General features: G+C 47.5%; 2 protein-coding genes across 3 annotated transcripts in view; one reads left to right on the top strand and one right to left on the bottom strand.

Annotated features, from left to right (window-relative positions):
* ABHD12 (abhydrolase domain containing 12, lysophospholipase) overlaps window positions 1-6,470 on the bottom strand; it is an 87,864-nt gene extending 81,394 nt beyond the window's left edge. The window contains exon 1 of the mRNA XM_073672519.1: window positions 6,287-6,470. Coding sequence (XP_073528620.1) covers window positions 6,287-6,333 — 47 coding nt within the window. The 5' untranslated portion in view covers window positions 6,334-6,470. The remainder of the gene's footprint in view (window positions 1-6,286) is intronic.
* The window catches only part of GINS1 (GINS complex subunit 1), a 28,215-nt gene continuing 13,218 nt past the window's right edge, over window positions 6,263-21,259 (top strand). The window contains exons 1-2 of one of the 2 annotated variants that reach the window (XM_073672520.1): window positions 6,263-6,847; window positions 20,906-20,970. In XM_073672520.1, coding sequence (XP_073528621.1) covers window positions 6,773-6,847; window positions 20,906-20,970 — 140 coding nt within the window. In that variant the 5' untranslated portion in view covers window positions 6,263-6,772. The remainder of the gene's footprint in view (window positions 6,848-20,905; window positions 20,971-21,259) is intronic. The other variant, XM_073672522.1, reaches the window with a different exon arrangement.

The following is a 21,259-nucleotide window of genomic DNA, read 5'->3' on the forward strand; positions in this document are numbered from 1 at the left end:
CACATCCTTTTTCTTTCCCATTTTGGCAGAAAATGTAGGCTGCTTAATAATGTTGGACAGCCTTCTTAAGTAATCTTGCCTTTCATTGGACACACCTGCCAAACTAATTAGCACAGGTGTCTGCAATTGCTTACAGTGATATAAAGAGCCCTGACACACATCACCATCAATGAGTTTAACTGACAAAAAAAAATTCTTACCTTATCACTCCTAAACACTTTTGGCATAATAATTTGGAACGCAGTGTATACTGTTTTCCTTCCTCCCCTGCCCAGGAGCTGTGGTATGATCAGACCATGTTCCTGTACGGTCAGGCACAGCCATTACACAGTACACAGCAGGGGCACATTTATAAGATTATCTCAGCACGGGGACATATTTTTTAACACATCCAATTGTGGAACATATTTTTTATTCTCAGATCTATTAATTAAAATGTACTGCATTTATCCATATAGGGCCACTGCAAAGGAACTTATACCACACGTTAGATGTTTCTTTATAATGGATCCCTATGGTGGCCAGATGCACCGGTATCCATCCTGACAGTGGCCGCAGTCGGGCTCATACTGCCTGGCTATTGCCACAAAAATAGTGTGGCTCTAGCTTTATCTGTCCTTTTCTGAGATCTTGTCAGCTGATTTGTGACCTAAAGGCTCAGAGCAACGTTCATGTGGTCCATAACGCAGTACAGATGAGCTCAAAGTTTGTAACTGTTTTATATATTCTTATCAGAACTAGCTCACTGAGAGAAGCTCAGATAGCTCATTCTGCTGCTAGCAATAAGAGCAGAGGCTAATTTGTAATGAACGCCAACTGTAAAAACGTTTTGTAGCCAAAAAAAATACACAGAAGTAAACAAAAGAAAAAGATCCCCAAAGGAATGAGCGCGGTAATCACAATTTGTGCACCTCACTGTTAGCACATACTCCTGCATTCATTGGTGGCCACAGGTGGGCACGGTTGTCAGCCACACGTGGCAGCTTCACCGTAAGGCACCAGCCTCCTCCTGTAAGGCCAGGTTCAGACGAATGCATTTCCCGATCTGTATATAGACCCCAATACCCAGACTGACAGCGGGTATCTTGACTCACTGACATTGCGATCTATATACAGATCGCAAAATATGCTCATCTGAACCCAACCTAAGGCTAAGTTCACACTGATATCATCACAAGTTCGATAATTTTTCCTGGAAAAAAAACAAAAGAGCAGCGTGCTGCAATAGTTTTTCCATTAAAATGTTGGCACCTAATCAGAAAGGAAGTGCTGTAAAATATCACATAAACTAGGGGTGGGTACCTCAGGCCCGTGGGCCATTTACATTTCTCCGTTCCCCAGCAGATTCCAGGGGACCGCAGCTCTTGGGATGGCAGCTGCGATGCAAGATTAAGTCCTCAAGCTGGCCAGAGACACTTTGTGGGCGAAGTTAGCACAAGATGCGCTCCCATCCAACAGTAGAAGACAGCAGCGGTAGCTCCTCCTGTGATGTCTATACGGCAGCCCCCGGTGTCTCCTGCGTGATGTCTATACGGCAGCCCCCGGTGTCTCCTGCGTGATGTCTATACGGCAGCCCCCGGTGTCTCCTGCGTGATGTCTATACGGCAGCCCCCGGTGTCTCCTGCGTGATGTCTATACGGCAGCCCCCGGTGTCTCCTGCGTGATGTCTATACGGCAGCCCCCGGAGTCTCCTGCGTGATGTCTATACGGCAGCCCCCGGAGTCTCCTGCGTGATGTCTATACGGCAGCCCCCGGAGTCTCCTGCGTGATGTCTATACGGCAGCCCCCGGAGTCTCCTGCGTGATGTCTATACGGCAGCCCCCGGAGTCTCCTGCGTGATGTCTATACGGCAGCCCCCGGTGTCTCCTGCGTGATGTCTATACGGCAGCCCCCGGAGTCTCCTGCGTGATGTCTATACGGCAGCCCCCGGAGTCTCCTGCGTGATGTCTATACGGCAGCCCCCGGTGTCTCCTGCGTGATGTCTATACGGCAGCCCCCGGTGTCTCCTGCGTGATGTCTATACGGCAGCCCCCGGTGTCTCCTGCGTGATGTCTATACGGCAGCCCCCGGTGTCTCCTGCGTGATGTCTATACGGCAGCCCCCGGTGTCTCCTGCGTGATGTCTATACGGCAGCCCCCGGTGTCTCCTGCGTGATGTCTATACGGCAGCCCCCGGTGTCTCCTGCGTGATGTCTATACGGCAGCCCCCGGTGTCTCCTGCGTGATGTCTATACGGCAGCCCCCGGTGTCTCCTGCGTGATGTCTATACGGCAGCCCCCGGTGTCTCCTGCGTGATGTCTATACGGCAGCCCCCGGTGTCTCCTGCGTGATGTCTATACGGCAGCCCCCGGTGTCTCCTGTGTGATGCATATGGCGGTCTCGGTATCTCCTATGTGATGTATACGGCAGATCTCCCACTCCTTGAGTTCTATAAATGTAACATGAGCAGTGATGAATTTCTCACATTGAGGGAACCTGCAGTGTAACATACATCTGTGATCAGAACTTACTGCTGCAAGTTCTTTACAAAACTTATAAAAAAGAGTCGCCTGCGCTACAGACCAATGCAAATCTGGAAAAGCAGTAGCAACATCATCCATACCACCTAACATCACAACTGCCCCAAAGAGAAGCAGCTCCAGCCATCACATTAGGATGAGTTACTTAAAAGGGGTTGTCCGGTCCAAACCAATAAGTGTGCAGTCGCTCTGTGTGACTATAGACTTCTGAATCCTCCCAGCGCCCGGAATGTGCACAGCGAGGAGTCGCTGGTTTCAGATCCAGGATCGGAGAGTATGAATGCGTTATACATACTCCTGGCAGCCTGCCTCTATACAATTGTATGGAGAAAGGCCACGTCCACTGGCCGGGGAGTATGTATAACTCATACATACCCTCAGGTCCTGAGTCTGAAACTGGCTAGTCTGGATGTCTCTTCCCAGCGTAGCTGCACGGATTGACAGGTCTCTGCCTATGTGTACACACGAGGGAGACACCTGTCAATCACACAGAAAGCCAGCCTGGGGGCAGCACTAGACCAGGCTCGTCTTCAGCTCTCATCCCTGTCCCGATCTTCCATTTATATTGCATAACGGATTTCAGTAAGGCTCTGATTCATGCAGCCTGTGATTTGGGCAGAATTAATCAAATGGCAGATTATCTTTAAAAATTCCTCTCTATATCATGATGTTAAATGTGGAAATACAACCTAATGAAACATGTTTTTTATTTAATCCAAAAAAAAGATCTAAACAGAAAAAAAAATGGAACATTAAAAAACCAAGTCTCTGAACAATAGAAGATGAATGGAAGGCAAAAGGCAGAAATATGAGACTATATACTGCTACATATACAGGATCCCAAATAATCAAAAAGGGTCTCGTTCCTAAAATCCAATGGTCTCTACCACCCACCTTACTTCTGCGTATACACAATAGTAAGCCTCATGTCAATGTAAACAGTACAACTCTACCGCCATCTACTGTCCAAAAGACATATTGCAAAGGAATGCAGAGCTAAAGTGGGAATGATAGAGTATTGTGGTAGTTTTCTGCATTTTGGCCACAATGCAGAAGCCAAGAAAAATGGCGGTATCTCCATCTAGACAACAGGTCTAGCACATTGTGGATAGAGCCATATAATATGCCAAAAAGGTGCAGGCGGTACACACAGGGCAGCCATAGCCTCAGCTGGGTTAGACGCAGTCAGCCATGCTTTCAATGCAACTAAGTCGATTTATTATTTAAAAAAAAAAAAAAAGTATTTTTAATTTCTTTTTTTAAATCGTGAGCTACTGGCACATATATACTGATAATATTGGTATACCACGGTTTCACTGAACATGGTGTAATATACATAATCATTGATATATCTAAAACTGTATAAACAGGTAATAAAAGCACGAGCAGCCAGTGATAGACACTTGTCAGCTGGCACCTCTACAGAGGAACAGGGTGGGTTTTAATACCTGTGAATAAACCCCAAGGGCAGATTTACAATACAGATCTAAAATACACCAGAATTCTGTCTGGCCCATAAGACTGTGTGCATACAATGCATTTTTGCTGCGTTTTTTCAACGCAGATTTGTTACAAAACCTGAAGGGTTTCCTGATGCCAACCAAAGTGAATGAGAATCCTGAAAATCTCATGCACACGCTGCTTATCTGTGACTCACAGATTTGCAAAAACTCAAGTAAAAAAAGCAGCAAAAAACACGCGTTTTTCCTACCAAGCGATTCAGAAATTTTAGCACCAAATACTTAACGTGTGCACATACCCTATCAGTGCCAGCGACCCAGCGCCAGACCACAATAGCTCCCCCACCCCATAACAGTACCAGTGACAGTGTTTCCCCATAACAATGCAATAACACAATACGGTACATGCAAAGGCAGAACTACAGCTCCCAAAATATTATTGCAAAGATACAAAATACATAAACACAGCAGATAAAACCAATTATAAACAACAAAAGGCGTACAGCTAAATGTACCACTGTCCAATGTAATGGAAAACAAGCTCAAACACCTCCCCTAAACCATAATTCTGGATCCAGATACTGATTCATCTCAAAGGAACCAATAATCAACAGGTAAACAGTAGAAATACTATAGACATACAGCGAGAGGGGAAATATAAACCTTTAAAAGAAGTTGTCCAGTACTTTAGATTACCCCTCCAATGTATCCCCCCGGGGCCCCTAAGACTTATTGTAAATACCTTCCGTTGCAGATATTGCCTGTGAGTGGCGCTATCACTGGCCGCTCACAGGCATCACGTGACCCCGCGCTGACGTCACAGGCATGACTCAGAGCTGGGGTCCCCGCGGTGGCTGCTGGGTTGTAGGCGGGAGCATCCACCGCGCACTTTCCCAATGAATGGGGAGAGGCAGAGCGCGCGGTGGATGCTGGGTGTGAGGCGTGGGGTAACCCTGCCCACAGCCTGGCATCCACCGTGGAACGCAGAAGACAGAGACCCCCGGCTGCTGCCAGCACCGGCTACAGCCGGGGGTCACGTGATGCCTGTGAGTGGCCAGTGATAGCGCCACTCACAGGCAGTATCTGCAACGGAAGGTATTTATAAAAAGTCTTAGGGGCCCCGGTTGAATACATTGGGGGGGGAGGGTGTAATATAAAGTACTGGACAACCCCTTTAAGCAGTGAGAAAATCAAACCACATCACACAGTAGCAGCAGGAAAAGGTTATAGTAATCAAATTACGTATAGACCACACATATCCGGAAAAGATGAGGTGGGGATGGAGCCAAACATGTGTCGCCCCACATAGTGACCCCCCATTGCAGTGCCAGCCACACAGTGACCCCCCCCCCATGGCAGTGCCAGCCACACAGTGACACAGTGACCCCCCATGGCAGTGCCAGCCACACAGTTACCCCCCCCCCCCATGGCAGTGCCAGCCACACAGTGACCCCCCCCCATGGCAGTGCCAGCCACACAGTGACCCCCCATGGCAGTGCCAGCCACACAGTGACCCCCCATGGCAGTGCCAGCCACACAGTGACCCCCCATGGCAGTGCCAGCCACACAGTGACCCCCCCCCATGGCAGTGCCAGCCACACAGTGATCCCCCCCCCCCCATGGCAGTGCCAGCCACACAGTGACCCCCCATGGCAGTGCCAGCCACACAGTGACCCCCCCCCCCCCATGGCAGTGCCAGCCACACAGTGATCCCCCCCCCCATGGCAGTGCCAGCCACACAGTGACCCCCCCCCCATGGCAGTGCCAGCCACACAGTGACCCCCCATGGCAGTGCCAGCCACACAGTGACCCCCCCCCCCATGGCAGTGCCAGCCACACAGTGACCCCCCCCCCCCATGGCAGTGCCAGCCACACCCCATGGCAGTGCCAGTCTGGGATTTGCTGTGGATTTTGTCACAAACGTATGTTGGCTTTTTTTGGTGTATAAAACCCCCGTGCATGCCTCCGCTGAGGACTGGTCAACTGCTTGTTGGCTGTTTCCTAACCAGATCGTTTATTCCAATACAGAGTGAAGTGCACAGCAGATACAGTGTCCTATAGTATATAGCTGACACCCTGCCCAATAAAATAATATATTTATATATTACACATACACAGATATCAGGTTCACTGCCCTATGACACATCTCTCAGGTGCAGATCTACAGTCACCTCCGGGCATTGCTGCAGATGAGGAGCAGTCTGACATCACAGCTCCAGATGACGTCATCGTGCTCCTCGCCCACACACAGCAGTGTCACGGGCGCCCCCTGCTGCTTACAATACGGGGGTGTATGTGCCGGACTCACCTGCGACCCCGCGGCCACCAGCTACGCATGAGTTCCACGGCGATCATAAGCCTCAAATAACAATTGTCCCTGCTCAGCTACCGTAGCCAGGACCCGTGGGCGAAAGCCCTCCCTCATTGGCCAGGTGATACTCGGCGCCAATTTCAGCGGCGTCTCGGACAGCTTTTGCTCTGCTTCGGGCTCTTCTAGGGAATTCCGAGCTGCCATATTTGTTAAGGGCAAAGCAAATATAGGCTTTTAAAATAACTGATGTTGTGATAAGGCAGAAAACTAGTAACGACGGTAATGTAGTACTCACGGTCACATACCAGGGAGGTGGCATAGGATTACATAGCTGAGTATTCCGGCTGCTGCTAGAGATTTGCCAGGAGTAGACATGGCGGGAGGCGCTTCACAGACACGTCGTACGGCTGCGCAGTGAGCTGTGTGTGTCCCCTCTGTGGCGGGAGCTCTAGTGTTGATGCTGCTGTCTTGTACGGGACGAGCATGTTCTGTGAGAAAGCCATAGAGCTGATCCGGGAGCTGCAGCGGGCCACGGAAGGACAGTTACCTGCGTTTAACGTGAGTGATAAGATGGAGGCTGTAACTGTACTCTGTTATCAGCTGCCTGGTCTTTCTTTTAGCAGTGTATGGCATTGTGGGACTTGTAGTCTTCTAACTGGTTGTATGCACTGTCACATGGATGAACTACCCTACATGACATGTTATATGGGAGGAAGGCTGTGCCCTAAATGTCTGGATGCCGCTCTCCATCGTTCCTGGTCCTTCTCCATTAACTTCTATGGAAGTGCTGAACTCCAAGGGAAGTCACTAGAGAGAGCTGAACAAACATGGCCACTAGTGGTGGCTCCTCCTGTGACTGATGGGGCCTGTGATCTATAAATGGCTGTCACTAGGGGTAAAGTCATGGTGTTCAAAACCCCACCAGCCCGAAAACTGCTCTGCTATTGGCTAGCGGCCTGTGTGGGGTTCAGATGCATTGGACTGTACTGCTCACATCTGCGTAAAAAAAACCTCCAATATTGACTGTAAAACGTAGGATGAGTGTGCTATTTTTTTTTCATCTAGCATCTGTATACAATGTGTTTTTAATGTCATCTTTTACATACTGTAATTCTCTCTAATAGTGTTGAGCGATACCTTCCGATATCAGGAAATATCGTATCGGATTGGATCGGGCCGATACCCAAAAAGTATCGGATATCGCCGATTCCGATACCGGAAACCAATGCAAGTCAATGGGACAGAAATATCGGAATGAAAATAAACCCTTTCTTTCCTTGTAGGTTAATTCTACATGAAGGAAAACAACTAAGAATAATGTAGAATGACATGAAAAGCCGGCAATTCATCAGCGGCATACACCGGTACCCGACAATTTACAACAGAAAGAATAGAGCTTCACACATAGATTAGATAGATAGAAACATGTCAGTCACATATATATGAAGTACAGTGACAGTGTTGCTTACTGTACTTGTCATTTAGTGTAAAGGATTTATTTAAAAAAATAATAGTGTTTTCATGCACCGTCTCTTTAAGAAAGCCGGCCGGCAATTCAGCATCTGTACCCGACAATTTAGAATAGAAAGAATAGAGAATCACACATAGATTAGATAGATAGAAACATGTCAGTCACATATATATGAAGTACAGTGACAGTGTTGATTACTGTACTTGTCATTTAGTGTTAAAATAAAGGATTTATTTAAAAAAAAATTGGCGTGGGGTTCCCCTTAATTTTAGGCTCTAGCGGAGGTTAAGCAGACAGCTGGGGCAAATGTTTGAAGCCTGGGAAGGGGGTAATACCCACGGAGCTTCCCAGGCTACTAATATCAGCCCCCAGCTGAATACCTAGCCTTTACTAGCTATTAAAATGGGGGAACCCCCCCAAAAAAAATAACGTGGGGTCCCCCCTAATTTAATAGCTAGCACAGGCTAGGCAGACAGCTGGGGGCTGATATTAATAGCCCAGGAAGGGTGCCATGAATATTGGCCCCCTCCCAGGCTAGAAACACCAGCCGTCAGCCGCCCCAGAAATGGCGCATCCATAGGATGTGCCAATTCTGGCACTTAGCCTCGCTCTTCCACGCTGCCCTGGTGCGGTGGCAGGGGGTAATAGGGTTGGGGTTGATGTCAGCTTATAATGCCAGCTGACATCAAGCCCAGGTTAGTAATGGAGAGGCGTCTATAAGACACCCCCATTACTAACCCCATAGTCAAAGTTAAAAGAAAACACAAACACCCAGAAAAAAGTCCTTTAATTGAAATAAACACACAATTCTTTATTGTTCTAAATTAAACCATACTTACCATCACGCCCATTCCAGCTGAAGCCAACGATCTCCTGCAATAAAAGTAAAATAATAAAGCAACCTCATCCTTACCTTTCCATGGTTCCCACGACAGCTTCAGCTCTGCTACATCGAGATGACAGGCTGGACCGCAGCAGAACGCTGCCATCCAGCCTGTCATCCCGCAGACACTGAGAAGCGCAGGCATGCTTGCGCTCCTCAGTGTCTCTCTGTGACGTCATCCAGATGAGCCGAGTTCATGTCCAATGAACTCAGCTCACCTCATGCACGTCACTGACAGCGTGGGAAAATTCTCACGCTGAAGTGCTGAGTGCAGGAGAATTTTCCCACGCTGTCAGTGACGTACATGAGGTGAGCTGAGTTCATTGGACATGAACTCGGCTCATCTGGATGCCGTCACAGCCAGACACTGAGGAGTGGAAGTATGCCTGCGCTTCTCAGTGTCTGCGGGATGACAGGATGGATGGCAGCGTTCTGCTGCGGTCCAGCCTGTCATCTCGATGTAGCAGAGCTGAAGCTGTCGTGGGAGCCATGGAAAGGTAAGGATGATGTTGCTTTATTATTTTACTTTTATTGCAGGAGATCGTTGGCTTCAGCTGGAATGGGCGTGATGGTAAGTATGGTTTAATTTAGAACAATAAAGAATTGTGTGTTTATTTCAATTAAAGGACTTTTTTCTGGGTGTTGTGTTTTTTTAAATACTTTACTAGAAATTCATGGTGGTCATGTCTAATATTGGCGTGACCCCATGAATTTCGGGCTTAGGGCCAGCTGATAATGCCAAGCTGGCCTTAACCCCTTTATTACCCAGTGAGCCACCGCACCAGGGCCCTGGATGAGTTGGGTACAGCGCCAGAAGATGGCGCTTCTATGAACGCGCCATTTTCTGCTGCGGACTGCAATTTGCAGCGGGGGTGGCCTAGAAAGCTTGGGTCTCCCTGCGCTGCGGATTCCAGCCCCCAGCTGCCTAGTTGTATCTGGCTGGGCACAAAAATAGGGCGAAGCCCCACGCATTTTTTTTTTAAATTATTTCTTTGAAATTCATGGAATAATTAAGAAAAAAAGGGCTTCCCTATATTGTTGTGCCCAACCAGGTACAAATAGGCAGCTGGTGGTTGGGGGCAGCCCGTTCCTGCCTGCTGTACATGGCTGGACACAAATATAGTGCGAAGCCCCACGTCAATTTTTTTTAAATCATTTCAGGAAATTCATGAAATAATTAAAAAAAATTGATGTGGGGCTTCGCCCTATATTTGTGTCCAGTCAGGTACAGCAGGCAGGAACAGGCTGCCCCCAACCACCAGCTGCCTATTTGTACCTGGTTGGACACAACAATATAGGGAAGCCCTTTTTTTCTTAATTATTCCATGAATTTAAAAAAAAAAAACGTGGAGCTTCGCCCTATTTTTGTGTCCAGCCAGGTACAACTAGGCAGCTGGGGGCTGGAATCTGCAGCGCAGGGAGGCCCAAGCTTTCTGGGCCCCACCCGCTGCAAATTGCAGTCTGCAGCCGCCCCGGAAAATGGCGCGTTCATAGAAGCGCCATCTTCTGGCGCTGTACCCAACTCATCCAGGGCCCTGGTGCGGTGGCTCACTGGGTAATAAAGGGGTTAAGGCCAGCTTGGCATTATCAGCTGGCCCTAAGCCCGAAATTCATGGGGTCACGCCAATATTAGACATGACCACCATGAATTTCTAGTAAAGTATTTAAAAAAACACAAACACCCAGAAAAAAGTCCTTTAATTGAAATAAACACACAATTCTTTATTGTTCTAAATTAAACCATACTTACCATCACGCCCATTCCAGCTGAAGCCAACGATCTCCTGCAATAAAAGAAAAATAATAAAGCAACCTCATCCTTACCTTTCCATGGCTCCCACGACGGCTCCAGCTCTGCTACATCGAGATGACAGGCTGGACCGCAGCAGAACGCTGCCATCCAGCCTGTCATCCCGCAGACACTGAGAAGCGCAGGCATACTTCCACTCCTCAGTGTCTGGCTGTGACGGCATCCAGATGAGCCGACAATGAACTCGGCTCACCTCATGTACGTCACTGACAGCGTGGGAGAATTCTCCTGCACTCAGCGCTTCAGCGTGAGAATTTTCCCACGCTGTCAGTGACGTGCATGAGGTGAGGTCATGTCCAATGAACTCGGCACACCTCATGCACGTCACTGACAGCGTGGGAAAATTCTCACGCTGAAGCGCTGAGTGCAGGAGAATTTTCCCACGCTGTCAGTGACGTGCATGAGGTGAGCTGAGTTCATTGGACATGACCTCGGCTCATCTGGATGCCGTCACAGCGAGACACTGAGGAGCGCAAGCATGCCTGCGCTTCTCAGTGTCTGCGGGATGACAGGCTGGATGGCAGCGTTCTGCTGCGGTCCAGCCTGTCATCTCGATGTAGCAGAGCTGAAGCTGTCCTGGGAACCATGGAAAGGTAAGGATGAGGTTGCTTTATTATTTTACTTTTATTGCAGGAGATCGTTGGCTTCAGCTGGAATGGGCGTGACTGTAAGTATGGTTTAATTTAGAACAATAAAGAATTGTGTCTTTATTTCAATTAAAGGACTTTTTTCTGGGTGTTTGTGTTTTTTTTAAATACTTTACTAGAAATTCATGGTGGTCATGTCTAATATTGGCGTGACCCCATGAATTTCGGGCTTAGGGCCAGCTGATAATGCCAAGCTGGCCTTAACCCCTTTATTACCCAGTGAGCCACCGCACCAGGGCCCTGGATGAGTTGGGTACAGCGCCAGAAGATGGCGCTTCTATGAACGCGCCATTTTCCGGGGCGGCTGCGGACTGCAATTTGCAGCGGGTGGGGCCCAGAAAGCTTGGGCCTCCCTGCGCTGCGGATTCCAGCCCCCAGCTGCCTTGTTGTACCTGGCTGGACACAAAAATAGGGCGAAGCCCCACGTATTTTTTTTTTAATTATTTCATGAATTTCCTGAAATAATTAAAAAAAAATTGACGTGGGGCTTTGCACTATATTTGGGTCCAGCCAGGTACAGCAGGCAGGAACGGGCTGCCCCCAACCACCAGCTGCCTATTTGTACCTGGTTGGACACAACAATATTGGGAAGCCCTTTTTTTCTTAATTATTCCATGAATTTCATGAAATAATTAAAAAAAAAAAAACGTGGCGCTTCTCCCTATTTTTGTGTCCAGCCAGGTACAACTAGGCAGCTGGGGGATGGAATCTGCAGCGCAGGGAGGCCCAAGCTTTCTGCCCCCCGCTGAAAATTGCAGTCCGCAGCCGCCCCGGAAAATGGCGCGTTCATAGAAGCTGGATGCTGTACCTGGCTGGCATACAAAAATATGGCGAAGCCCACGTCAAAAGTTTTGGGAAAAATTAATTAAAAAATAAATAATAATTTAGGGACTGCATCTTTATTAACTCCTCAAATGTCATTTAGTGTTAAAATAATGGATTTATTTAAAAAAAAAATGGCGTGGGATCCCCCATAATTTTAGTCTCTAGCGGAGGTTAAGCAGACGGCTGGGGCAGATGTTTGAAGCCTGGGAAGGGGGTAAAACCCACGGAGCTTCCCAGGCTACTAATATCAGCCCCCAGCTGAATACCTAGCCTTTACTAGCTATTAAAATGGGGGACCCCCCCCCAAAAAATGACGTGGGGTCCCCCCTATTTTAATAGCTAGCAAAGGCTAGGCAGACAGCTGGGGGCTGATATTAATAGCCCAGGAAGGGTGCCATGAATATTGGCCCCCTCCCAGGCTAGAAACACCAGTCGTCAGCCGCCCCAGAAATGGCGCATCCATAGGATGCGCCAACTCTGGCACTTAGCCTCGCTCTTCCACGCTGCCCTGGTGCGGTGGCAGGGGGTAATAGTGGTGGGGTTCATGTCAGCGCCAGCTGCCATGAAGCCCAGGTTAGTAATGATGGGCGTCTATAAGACACCCCCATTACTAACCTACAAAGTGTTAAAAAGAAAAAACACACTACACCCAGAAAAAAATAATTTATTTGAAATAAAACACACAATTTTATTTAATTCTTAGTTTACCTAAAATAATAGTTACCTGTCCACGTTCCTGCGCTGATCTCCCATGCACAGCTGTCACATCTGGAGATGGTGACAGCTGTGCATGGCTGCTGTAAGCTCACGCTGCCGGGAACACGTCCGCTCCCGGCAGCGGGAGCCACTGACTGAGGTCACCGGAGTGCATTCAGGCAGCGCAGCTCCGGAGACCTCCTTTACGGCACTGCTGTACCGTGGGAATTTCTCACGATACAGCAGGGCCGTAAAGGAGCTAACCGGAGCAGCGCTGCCTGAACTCCGGTGAACCCTTACGGCCCCGTCATTCTAGCGGCGGCAGCGGTTCAGAGCGGTCACATTCTATGTGGCTGCTCTGAACTGGAGATCTTCGTGGGACACTCGTGGACTGCTACGGAGGCGTAAGGATAAGGTTGTGGTTTATTATTTTATATTTTATTACAGGAGATCGATGGCTTCGGGGAATTAGGTGTCTTGGTGAGTATAGGTGTAGTTTTTTATTTTTTACTTTATTTTAGGTGGCGATCGGCGGGGACAGGTAATGTATGAACTAATTTATTGTAGGTAACCACTGGCCACCAATGACATGTATTTAACATTTATTGGGGACACAGTAGGGCAATTTAAATAGCAGGATCAGTCTGATGGGAACTACTGCTCCCATCGAGCTGATCCTGCTGGCAGGAGTGGACGGGGGACAGACATAGGCCGATGGGAGTAGTAGTGTCACATCGGCCTATGTCTGCCTGCACGCACACACCCGCAGACACCGCACACACCCGCACACATCGCACAGACACCGCGCACACCCGCACAGACACCGCGCACACCCGCACAAACATCGCGCACACACACCCCGCACACACACTAATCATGACGGGCTGATGGTCTGGGAGGTGAGGCTGACCTGTGCGGCCGTGGGAAAGTTCATGTGAGTTCATGCAGTCAAGCATGAACTCACATGAACCCTCTGAGGGCAACGCGGCGACTTCAAATGAACAGCTGATCGGCATCAGCTGATACCTCAGCTGTTCATTTGAAATAACCGGCGGGAAAGCGCAGCACAGAACGGGAAAGCCGGCGGTGAAGTCTTTTCACTGCCGGCTTCCCCGCCCGGGTCCTTCACTCCCCGCTCCTTGGAGCTGCGCTCCCCGCCCGGTCCTAACTTACGATCGGGATGGGAGGTGGCGAGGGGAGCGGAGGATCGGGGTGGGAGGCTGCGGGGAAGCAGTATGGGGCTGTGTGATTGTTTAAAAGCCGGCGGCTTTATACCGCCCGCCGGCTTTTAAACAATCAGGAGAATTCTCCCCCGCTGGGATGGCATTCTGATGACAGGCTGGATCGCGCTGCCATCCAACTTGTCATCCTTCACAGACACTGCAGAGCGCAGGCATTATGGGAACTTCCGATTCCGGTATCCGATATTGTAAAAGTATCGGAATTAAGTATCGGAATTCCGATACCGCGAATATCGGCCGATACCCGATATTACAGTATCGAAATGCTCAACACTACTCTCTAACTTAAAGCTAGTTTACAAAACCAATAAAGCAATCTTATATAGAGAGAGAATAGATATATATCCTGCAGATTTATGTCACAAGCCTCCTTCGTGTAATAAACTTGCACCCGTTAGTGCCTTTCATGTGGCACACAATGGTGGTTAGCATTATTTAACCTGTTAAAAAAAATTATGTGGGGGTCCCCCCCCCTATTTTTCGGAACCAGCCAAGGTAAAGCAGACAGCTGTAGGTATATATTATCAGGTTGAGAAGGTCACTGGTTATTGGGCCATTCCCAGCCTAAAAATACCTGCCCATACCCGCCTCAGTACTGGTGCATCACTTGAGATGTGCCAATTCTGGCGCTTTGCCCGGCTCTTCCCGATTGCCCTGGTGCGGTGGCAACCGTGGTAATGGTAGTTGGGGTGCTGGCATCAAGCCCAGGGGATAGTAATGGAGAGATTTCTACCGCTACAGGCTGAGTGCCATAGGAGAACTGCGGTTTTCCTATATGTTGCAATACCCTTGTACTGCAGGGGAACAAAAAAAAGCTTTAGAATTTTTATATTGTTTTACTTTTTTTAATCGGCCTCTTTTTTTCCCACGCTTTAAAAATAAAGGAATGAAAAAAAAACATTTGATATCATTATATCCCAAAGAGGTTCCCCACCCCATGACGTTGATTAGCTTCCCAATACATGATATGTCTATTATATGGAGACACAAAGCCACAGAGGAGGATGAGACCCACTACAGTCTTTACAAAGAATCTTTATTGGCGTTGACATCATTATTAAAGATCATTTATTAATTGCTAAATATTAGGTTACAGGACAATATTACTACACTGACTTATGACAGAAATGTTATATGTGTATATATATATATAGTTATTGGAAGCTAAACAACCTTTGTACATATTTCGGTGATGTATTTTTATAAAACTGAAAAATGTTCATAAAAATAAAAGTCCTCCATTTGAATGAAGCGGTGGTCGCACATGCTCACTACTGTTTTGTTAAAAGTATTGGATAGAGGGAAATGGCAGATTGCTGAACCTCCGTGTCTTCGTCATTCACATAGGCGGTGATTGCAATAGAAGTGCTTATAGGCGACCACTGCTGCAGTCAGACTATGGACACTGGACCCCTGTTGTGCTCAGTGAGGCCCCCTGTGATCATACATTTATCAGCTACCCCGTGCGTAGGTTACAAATGATATGTGAGCCCGACATAATTAAATTGTCATGGGGAAACTCAAATGATAACAATAGTGACCTTCCAACCTGGAAACTGAATAGTGACCATTCATTTGTATGTAAATGTAATAGAAGGAGTGCATTGTGAAAGTATTTGGCCCCCTTGAACTTTTCTACCTTTTGCCACATTTCTGGCTTCAAACATAAAGATATAAAATTCTATTTTTTTGGGGAAGAATCAACAACAAGTGGGACACAATCGTGAAGTGGAACGAAATTTATTGGATATTTTAAACTTTTTTAAGAAATTAAAAACTGTGTCCAGTGCGGGAGTGTATTCCACTGCTGAAAAAGTAGCTGTAGTGCAGAAGTGGCCCACACCAGTCAACTTAAGGGAGTTGAGAGCATTTCTAGGACTCGCTGGATATTACCGCAGATTCATAAAAAACTTTGCTAAGATTGCGGTCCCGCTCAATGAATTACTGAGGGCAACGGCTGGAGGAGCAAAGCGGCAACCTATTCAGTGGGGACCACGACAAGAAGAGGCTTTTCGAGCATTGAAAATGGCGCTAACGAACGCCCCAATACTGGTCTATGCTGATTTCTCACAGCTTTTTGTATTGTACATGGATGGAAGTCTACATGGACTGGGAGCAGTGTTGGCTCAAGTGCGAGAAGGAAAAGAGCGGCTGATCGCGTATGCCAGTCGGACACTCCGGGACACTGAGAAGAATCCAGATAACTACAGTTCATTTAAACTGGAGCTACTGGCACTGGTATGGGCCATGACTGAGAAATTTGCGGAGTACTTGTCAAGTTCAGAAGTACAAGTGCGGATGAGCAATAATCCTTTGGCTCATTTGGAAAACGCAAAGTTGGACGCATTGCAACAACCACTTGTTGCAAGGATGTCTAAATATCAGTAAAAAATTGCATATCGGTCTAAGGCTCTGAACACCCATGCAGATGCTCTGTCCCAGGTCACTCAGATGGGGCCGAAGAGAAATATAGATGAAGAGCTGGAAGGTGACTAGATTCCGGATTTTCGTCAATTCACTGCAGCTGTAATCGATGCTCAGAACTCCAAAGAAAAGGCAAGGCCCACTCAAATCCTGGGTAGCTCAAGAGACGAGTGGATACAGTTGCAACAGTTCGACCCAGCTTAGGGAATGGGTCTCTCTAGGTCAGAGACCCGACTAGGAGGTTAGAGCTGCTTCACTCCCAACTACCCTACAAATCTTAGGTCAGTGGGAAAGACTCTTGAAGGGTGGCTTGCTATGCCGGAAAGTCCAGCTACCTCGAGAGTTTGATGTGACCTGGCAGGTATTAGTCCCAGGAACACTAGTAACACAATTAGCCCAGGAGGCTCATGGAAGAGGTGCCCACTTCGGCGTGGAGAAGACTTTCCGGTGGTTACAAAGACTGGTATATTGGCCCCAACTGCGGCAAGAAATTGAAGAAGTTTGCCAAAAGTGTCGGCAGTGTGAGTTGAGCAAGCCCCCTGAACAAAGAGCTCCCATTCGGAGCATCCGAACTTCTGCACCATTAGAGGTTCTGATGATCGATTATCTGACGATCGGAACTTCATACAATGGCTACGGGCGTTGTTTGGTAATGACCGATCACTTCCCCAAGTTTGCAGTGGTGACACCTACTCGGGATCAGACGGCAGAAACCGCAGCCAAAGCCATTTGTCAAGGTTTCATTCGGATCTATGGGTGTCCGTAAGCGGATACATTCTGACCAAGGGGCCTGCTTCCAAGGGCGAGTCATGGATGAGTTATATATCTATGGGATCAACAGATCTCGAACATTGCCCTATCACCCCCAGGGAAATGGGGCATGTGAGCGCTTCAACCGAACCTTGTTGCAGATGTTACGGACGTTGGAAGAGGACAAGAAAATGAAATGGCCCGAGTTCGTGTCAGAGTTGGTGTGGGTGTATAATAATCTTGTTCATGCGACTACTGGTTACACACCCTGTATGCTGTTGTTTGGAAGGAATGGACGAGCGATTACTGAGCTGGAGCTAGACTCAGAAGATCCCGGTCCATACAACAGTCCGAGTACCTGGATTCGAGAACACAGACGGTAGCTTCATACAGTGAGAAAGTTGGTTGCGGAGAAGTTTTAGGAAGTAGAGCAGACAGAGCGGCCCCCGATTTCAGTGAGCCCAATCCGACCAGTAGACCGTGTGTTAGTAAGGGCCAAATTGGTTGGGATTCAGTCTACGAGGTTAGGCCTGAAGGGGGTGATGCCACAACATCTAGGGAGTTGCACCGTAATATGCTACGACCCTGTTCGTCCGAAGCAGAGGATTGTAACAGAATAGAGCCTGCGGAAAAATTAACTGAAGTGCCCCACATAGGGAGTCTGGAAGACCAAGAAGGATGGGCTACAATGCAATTGAGCCCTTCAGTCCCGAGTGGGATACAAAATGGATCAGGAGGTGATTTACCATCTTCACTGCTTGATTTCAGATACCCTGGAATCACCTTCGTGGGAGGAACCCCGCAGAACTGAACGGGCTAATGCCGGGATCCCTCCAGTCCTAACCGATATGCTCGAGGAGTTTATCTGGTTTCAGATTCAACAGAAAACAAGTGTGCTCAACCCTTGTCTGAACTTACGCTGCCTCGAAGGAGGCATCAATCTCGCAAATATCCACTCGCCCGGGGACTGGCGATCTAAAAGGAGGGAGGAATGTAATAAAAAAGTCTTTCAGAGAATCAGTGCGAGATGTACAGTACAGACCAAAAGTTTGGACACACCTTCTCATTTAAAGATTTTTCTGTATTTTCATGACTATGAAAATTGTACATTCACACTGAAGGCATCAAAACTATGAATTAACACATGTGGAATTATATACTTATCAAAAAAGTGTGAAACAACTGAAAATATGTCTTATATTCTAGGTTCTTCAAAGTAGCCACCTTTTGCTTTGATGACTGCTTTGCACACTCTTGGCATTCTCTTGATGAGCTTCAAGAGGTAGTCACTGAAAATGGTCTTCCAACAATCTTGAAGGAGTTCCAAAAGATGCTTAGCACTTGTTGGCCCTTTTGCCTTCACTCTGCGGTCCAGCTCACCCCAAACCATCTCGATTGGGTTCAGGTCTGGTGACTGTGGAGGCCAGGTCATCTGGCGTAGCACCCCATCACTCTCCTTCTTGGTCAAATAGCCCTTACACAGCCTGGAGGTGTGTTTGGGGTCATTGTCCTGTTGAAAAATAAATGATGCTCCAACTAAACGCAAACCGGATGGAATAGCATGCCGCTGCAAGATGCTGTGGTAGCCATGCTGGTTCAGTATGCCTTCAATTTTGAATAAATCCCCAACAGTGTCACCAGCAAAGCACCCCCACACCATCACACCTCCTCCTCCATGCTTCACGGTGGGAACCAGGCATGTAGAGTCCATCCGTTCACCTTTTCTGCGTCGCGCAAAGACACGGTGGTTGGAACTAAAGATCTCAAATTTGGACTCATCAGACCAAAGCACAGATTTCCACTGGTCTAATGTCCATTCCTTGTGTTCTTTAGCCCAAACAAGTCTCTTCTGCTTGTTGCCTGTCCTTAGCAGTGGTTTCCTAGCAGCTATTTTACCATGAAGGCCTGCTGCACACACTCTCCTCTTAACAGTTGTTGTAGAGATGTGTCTGCTGCTAGAACTCTGTGTGGCATTGACCTGGTCTCTAATCTGAGCTGCTGTTAACCTGCGATTTCTGAGGCTGGTGACTCGGATAAACTTATCCTCAGAAGCAGAGGTGACTCTTGGTCTTCCTTTCCTGGGGCGGTCCTCATGTGAGCCAGTTTCTTTGTAGCGCTTGATGGTTTTTGCAACTGCACTTGGGGACACTTTCAAAGTTTGCCCAATTTTTCGCACTGACTGACCTTCATTTCTTAAAGTAATGATGGCCACTCGTTTTTCTTTACTTAGCTGTTTTTTTCTTGCCATAATACAAATTCTAACAGTCTATTCAGTAGGACTATCAGCTGTGTATCCACCAGACTTCTGCACAACACAACTGATGGTCCCAACCCCATTTATAAGGCAAGAAATCCCACTTATTAAACCTGACAGGGCACACCTGTGAAGTGAAAACCATTTCCGGTGACTACCTCTTGAAGCTCATCAAGAGAATGCCAAGAGTGTGCAAAGCAGTCATCAAAGCAAAAGGTGGCTACTTTGAAGAACCTAGAATATAAGACATATTTTCAGTTGTTTCACACTTTTTTGTTAAGTATATAATTCCACATGTGTTAATTCATAGTTTTGATGCCTTCAGTGCGAATGTACAATTTTCATAGTCATGAAAATACAGAAAAATCTTTAAATGAGAAGGTGTGTCCAAACTTTTGGTCTGTACTGTATGTAATAAGGAGAGAGCGCCATCTGGTGAGCATTTCAAGTTCGCACGCTGGACCTGGTCAGGTGACCTCCAGCAAAGAATTTCAAAATTTAACTGTCAAGCGCGCAGTGCCTGAGGTGATTTCGGCGCCAGAAACAGGGAGAGACGTGACGCAGGCCGGACGCGCAGAAGGAACCAGCGAGAGAGACCGGGGTTAGAGACCGGTAAGGCTAGACGGGTGGCTGCCGGTGAACGAGCGCGGGATTCAGCGCAGCGGTCCCTCGGGTGTCACTGCTACGGAAGAGGACCAGGACTTGGATACAATATTAAGGAAATGTACAAGACCCTCCTACCCACGACATGGTAAATCGCCCCAATTGACAGGACAAAGAGAGGATAGAAACGAGTCGTGCCGATGAGTGTCATCACTGAACAGGGCTGTCACTTCAACCGCTCCCTCATGGTACCGGGAACAATCGGGTTTAGTGTATCAGGTTGGAAGGGGGACGAGTGAGGTGGAACAAGCCAAACAGGATCTCATTGACTTTGTCAGAAAAAGACTTAAAGGCCTAGCGGGAATATCCGGAGACCCCCGCTAGGGCCATTTGCAGAACCGATGGACTTCAGTGATTAATCCCATATTTGGGCTAGATACAGTATTTTAGAGAAGGATTTTATTGCTATTTCATATGTATGTTATTGATCTCATTACTGACCCCTGTTACAATCCCTGTCAGCTTTGAAATATATATATATAATATGTGTGTGTGTGTTATTTATAGCTATTTGACTGCCCTCATTTTGAGACTCTGAGCGTTGCATTCTGCCACCTGCATTACATATAGTCACCCTACATGGTGTCCTCCATCTGCCTCCTCCGCTCCTATCAGCGCCCCATTCCTCCTGCCTTCCCTTTTCTTACAATCTCACAGCACGGGGAAGGCTTGTCGCTGACACCACTACACTGCCCCTGCGTTTGTGGGAGCCATATTGAAAGCAAGAGGAAGACTGCTGATCTGAGCAGAGGGAGCAATGGGAGGCAAATGGAAGACACTAGATAGGGGAAATACATGGTCACTTTTCAGTCTGGGAGATGTCACTTTAACCAAAGGTTTCCTAAAAACTGTCTTTTTATCTTGGTGCTACATTGCTGCCGTACAATTCTCAGAATCAGCAAATTCTAGATACACACAAAAAAAATAATTACCTGTCTTACCTTTTTTTTAGGAGGATGGAATCAGACAGGTCCTGGAGGAGATGAAAGCTCTGTATGAGCAGAATCAAGGCGACGTGTGAGTAACCTGAAGATATTACCGTGCTACACCAGGACTATATGATATTCCTACTGGGCCTTATCAACCTTAACATGATGCCTCAGCAATGGCCAAAATTTATGGCAACATTAACAAAAAAAAAAAGGGTTGTTTTTTTGTCTCCTGAAGCCAAAGTAACAGTAAAAAAGCACAAAAGGAAGTACCTTATTGTTCAAACTATAAAACACACCTGACTTCAACCCCTTCATGTTTGAGCTACTTTTCAATTTTACTATTTTGTTTTTTTACCTCTTCTTCATCCAAAAAA

Source organism: Phyllobates terribilis, unplaced genomic scaffold (assembly GCF_046119375.1).
Source record: "Phyllobates terribilis strain yellow unplaced genomic scaffold, ASM4611937v1 Scaffold_3__8_contigs__length_932513732, whole genome shotgun sequence".
Classification (NCBI taxonomy): Eukaryota; Metazoa; Chordata; class Amphibia; order Anura; family Dendrobatidae; genus Phyllobates; species Phyllobates terribilis.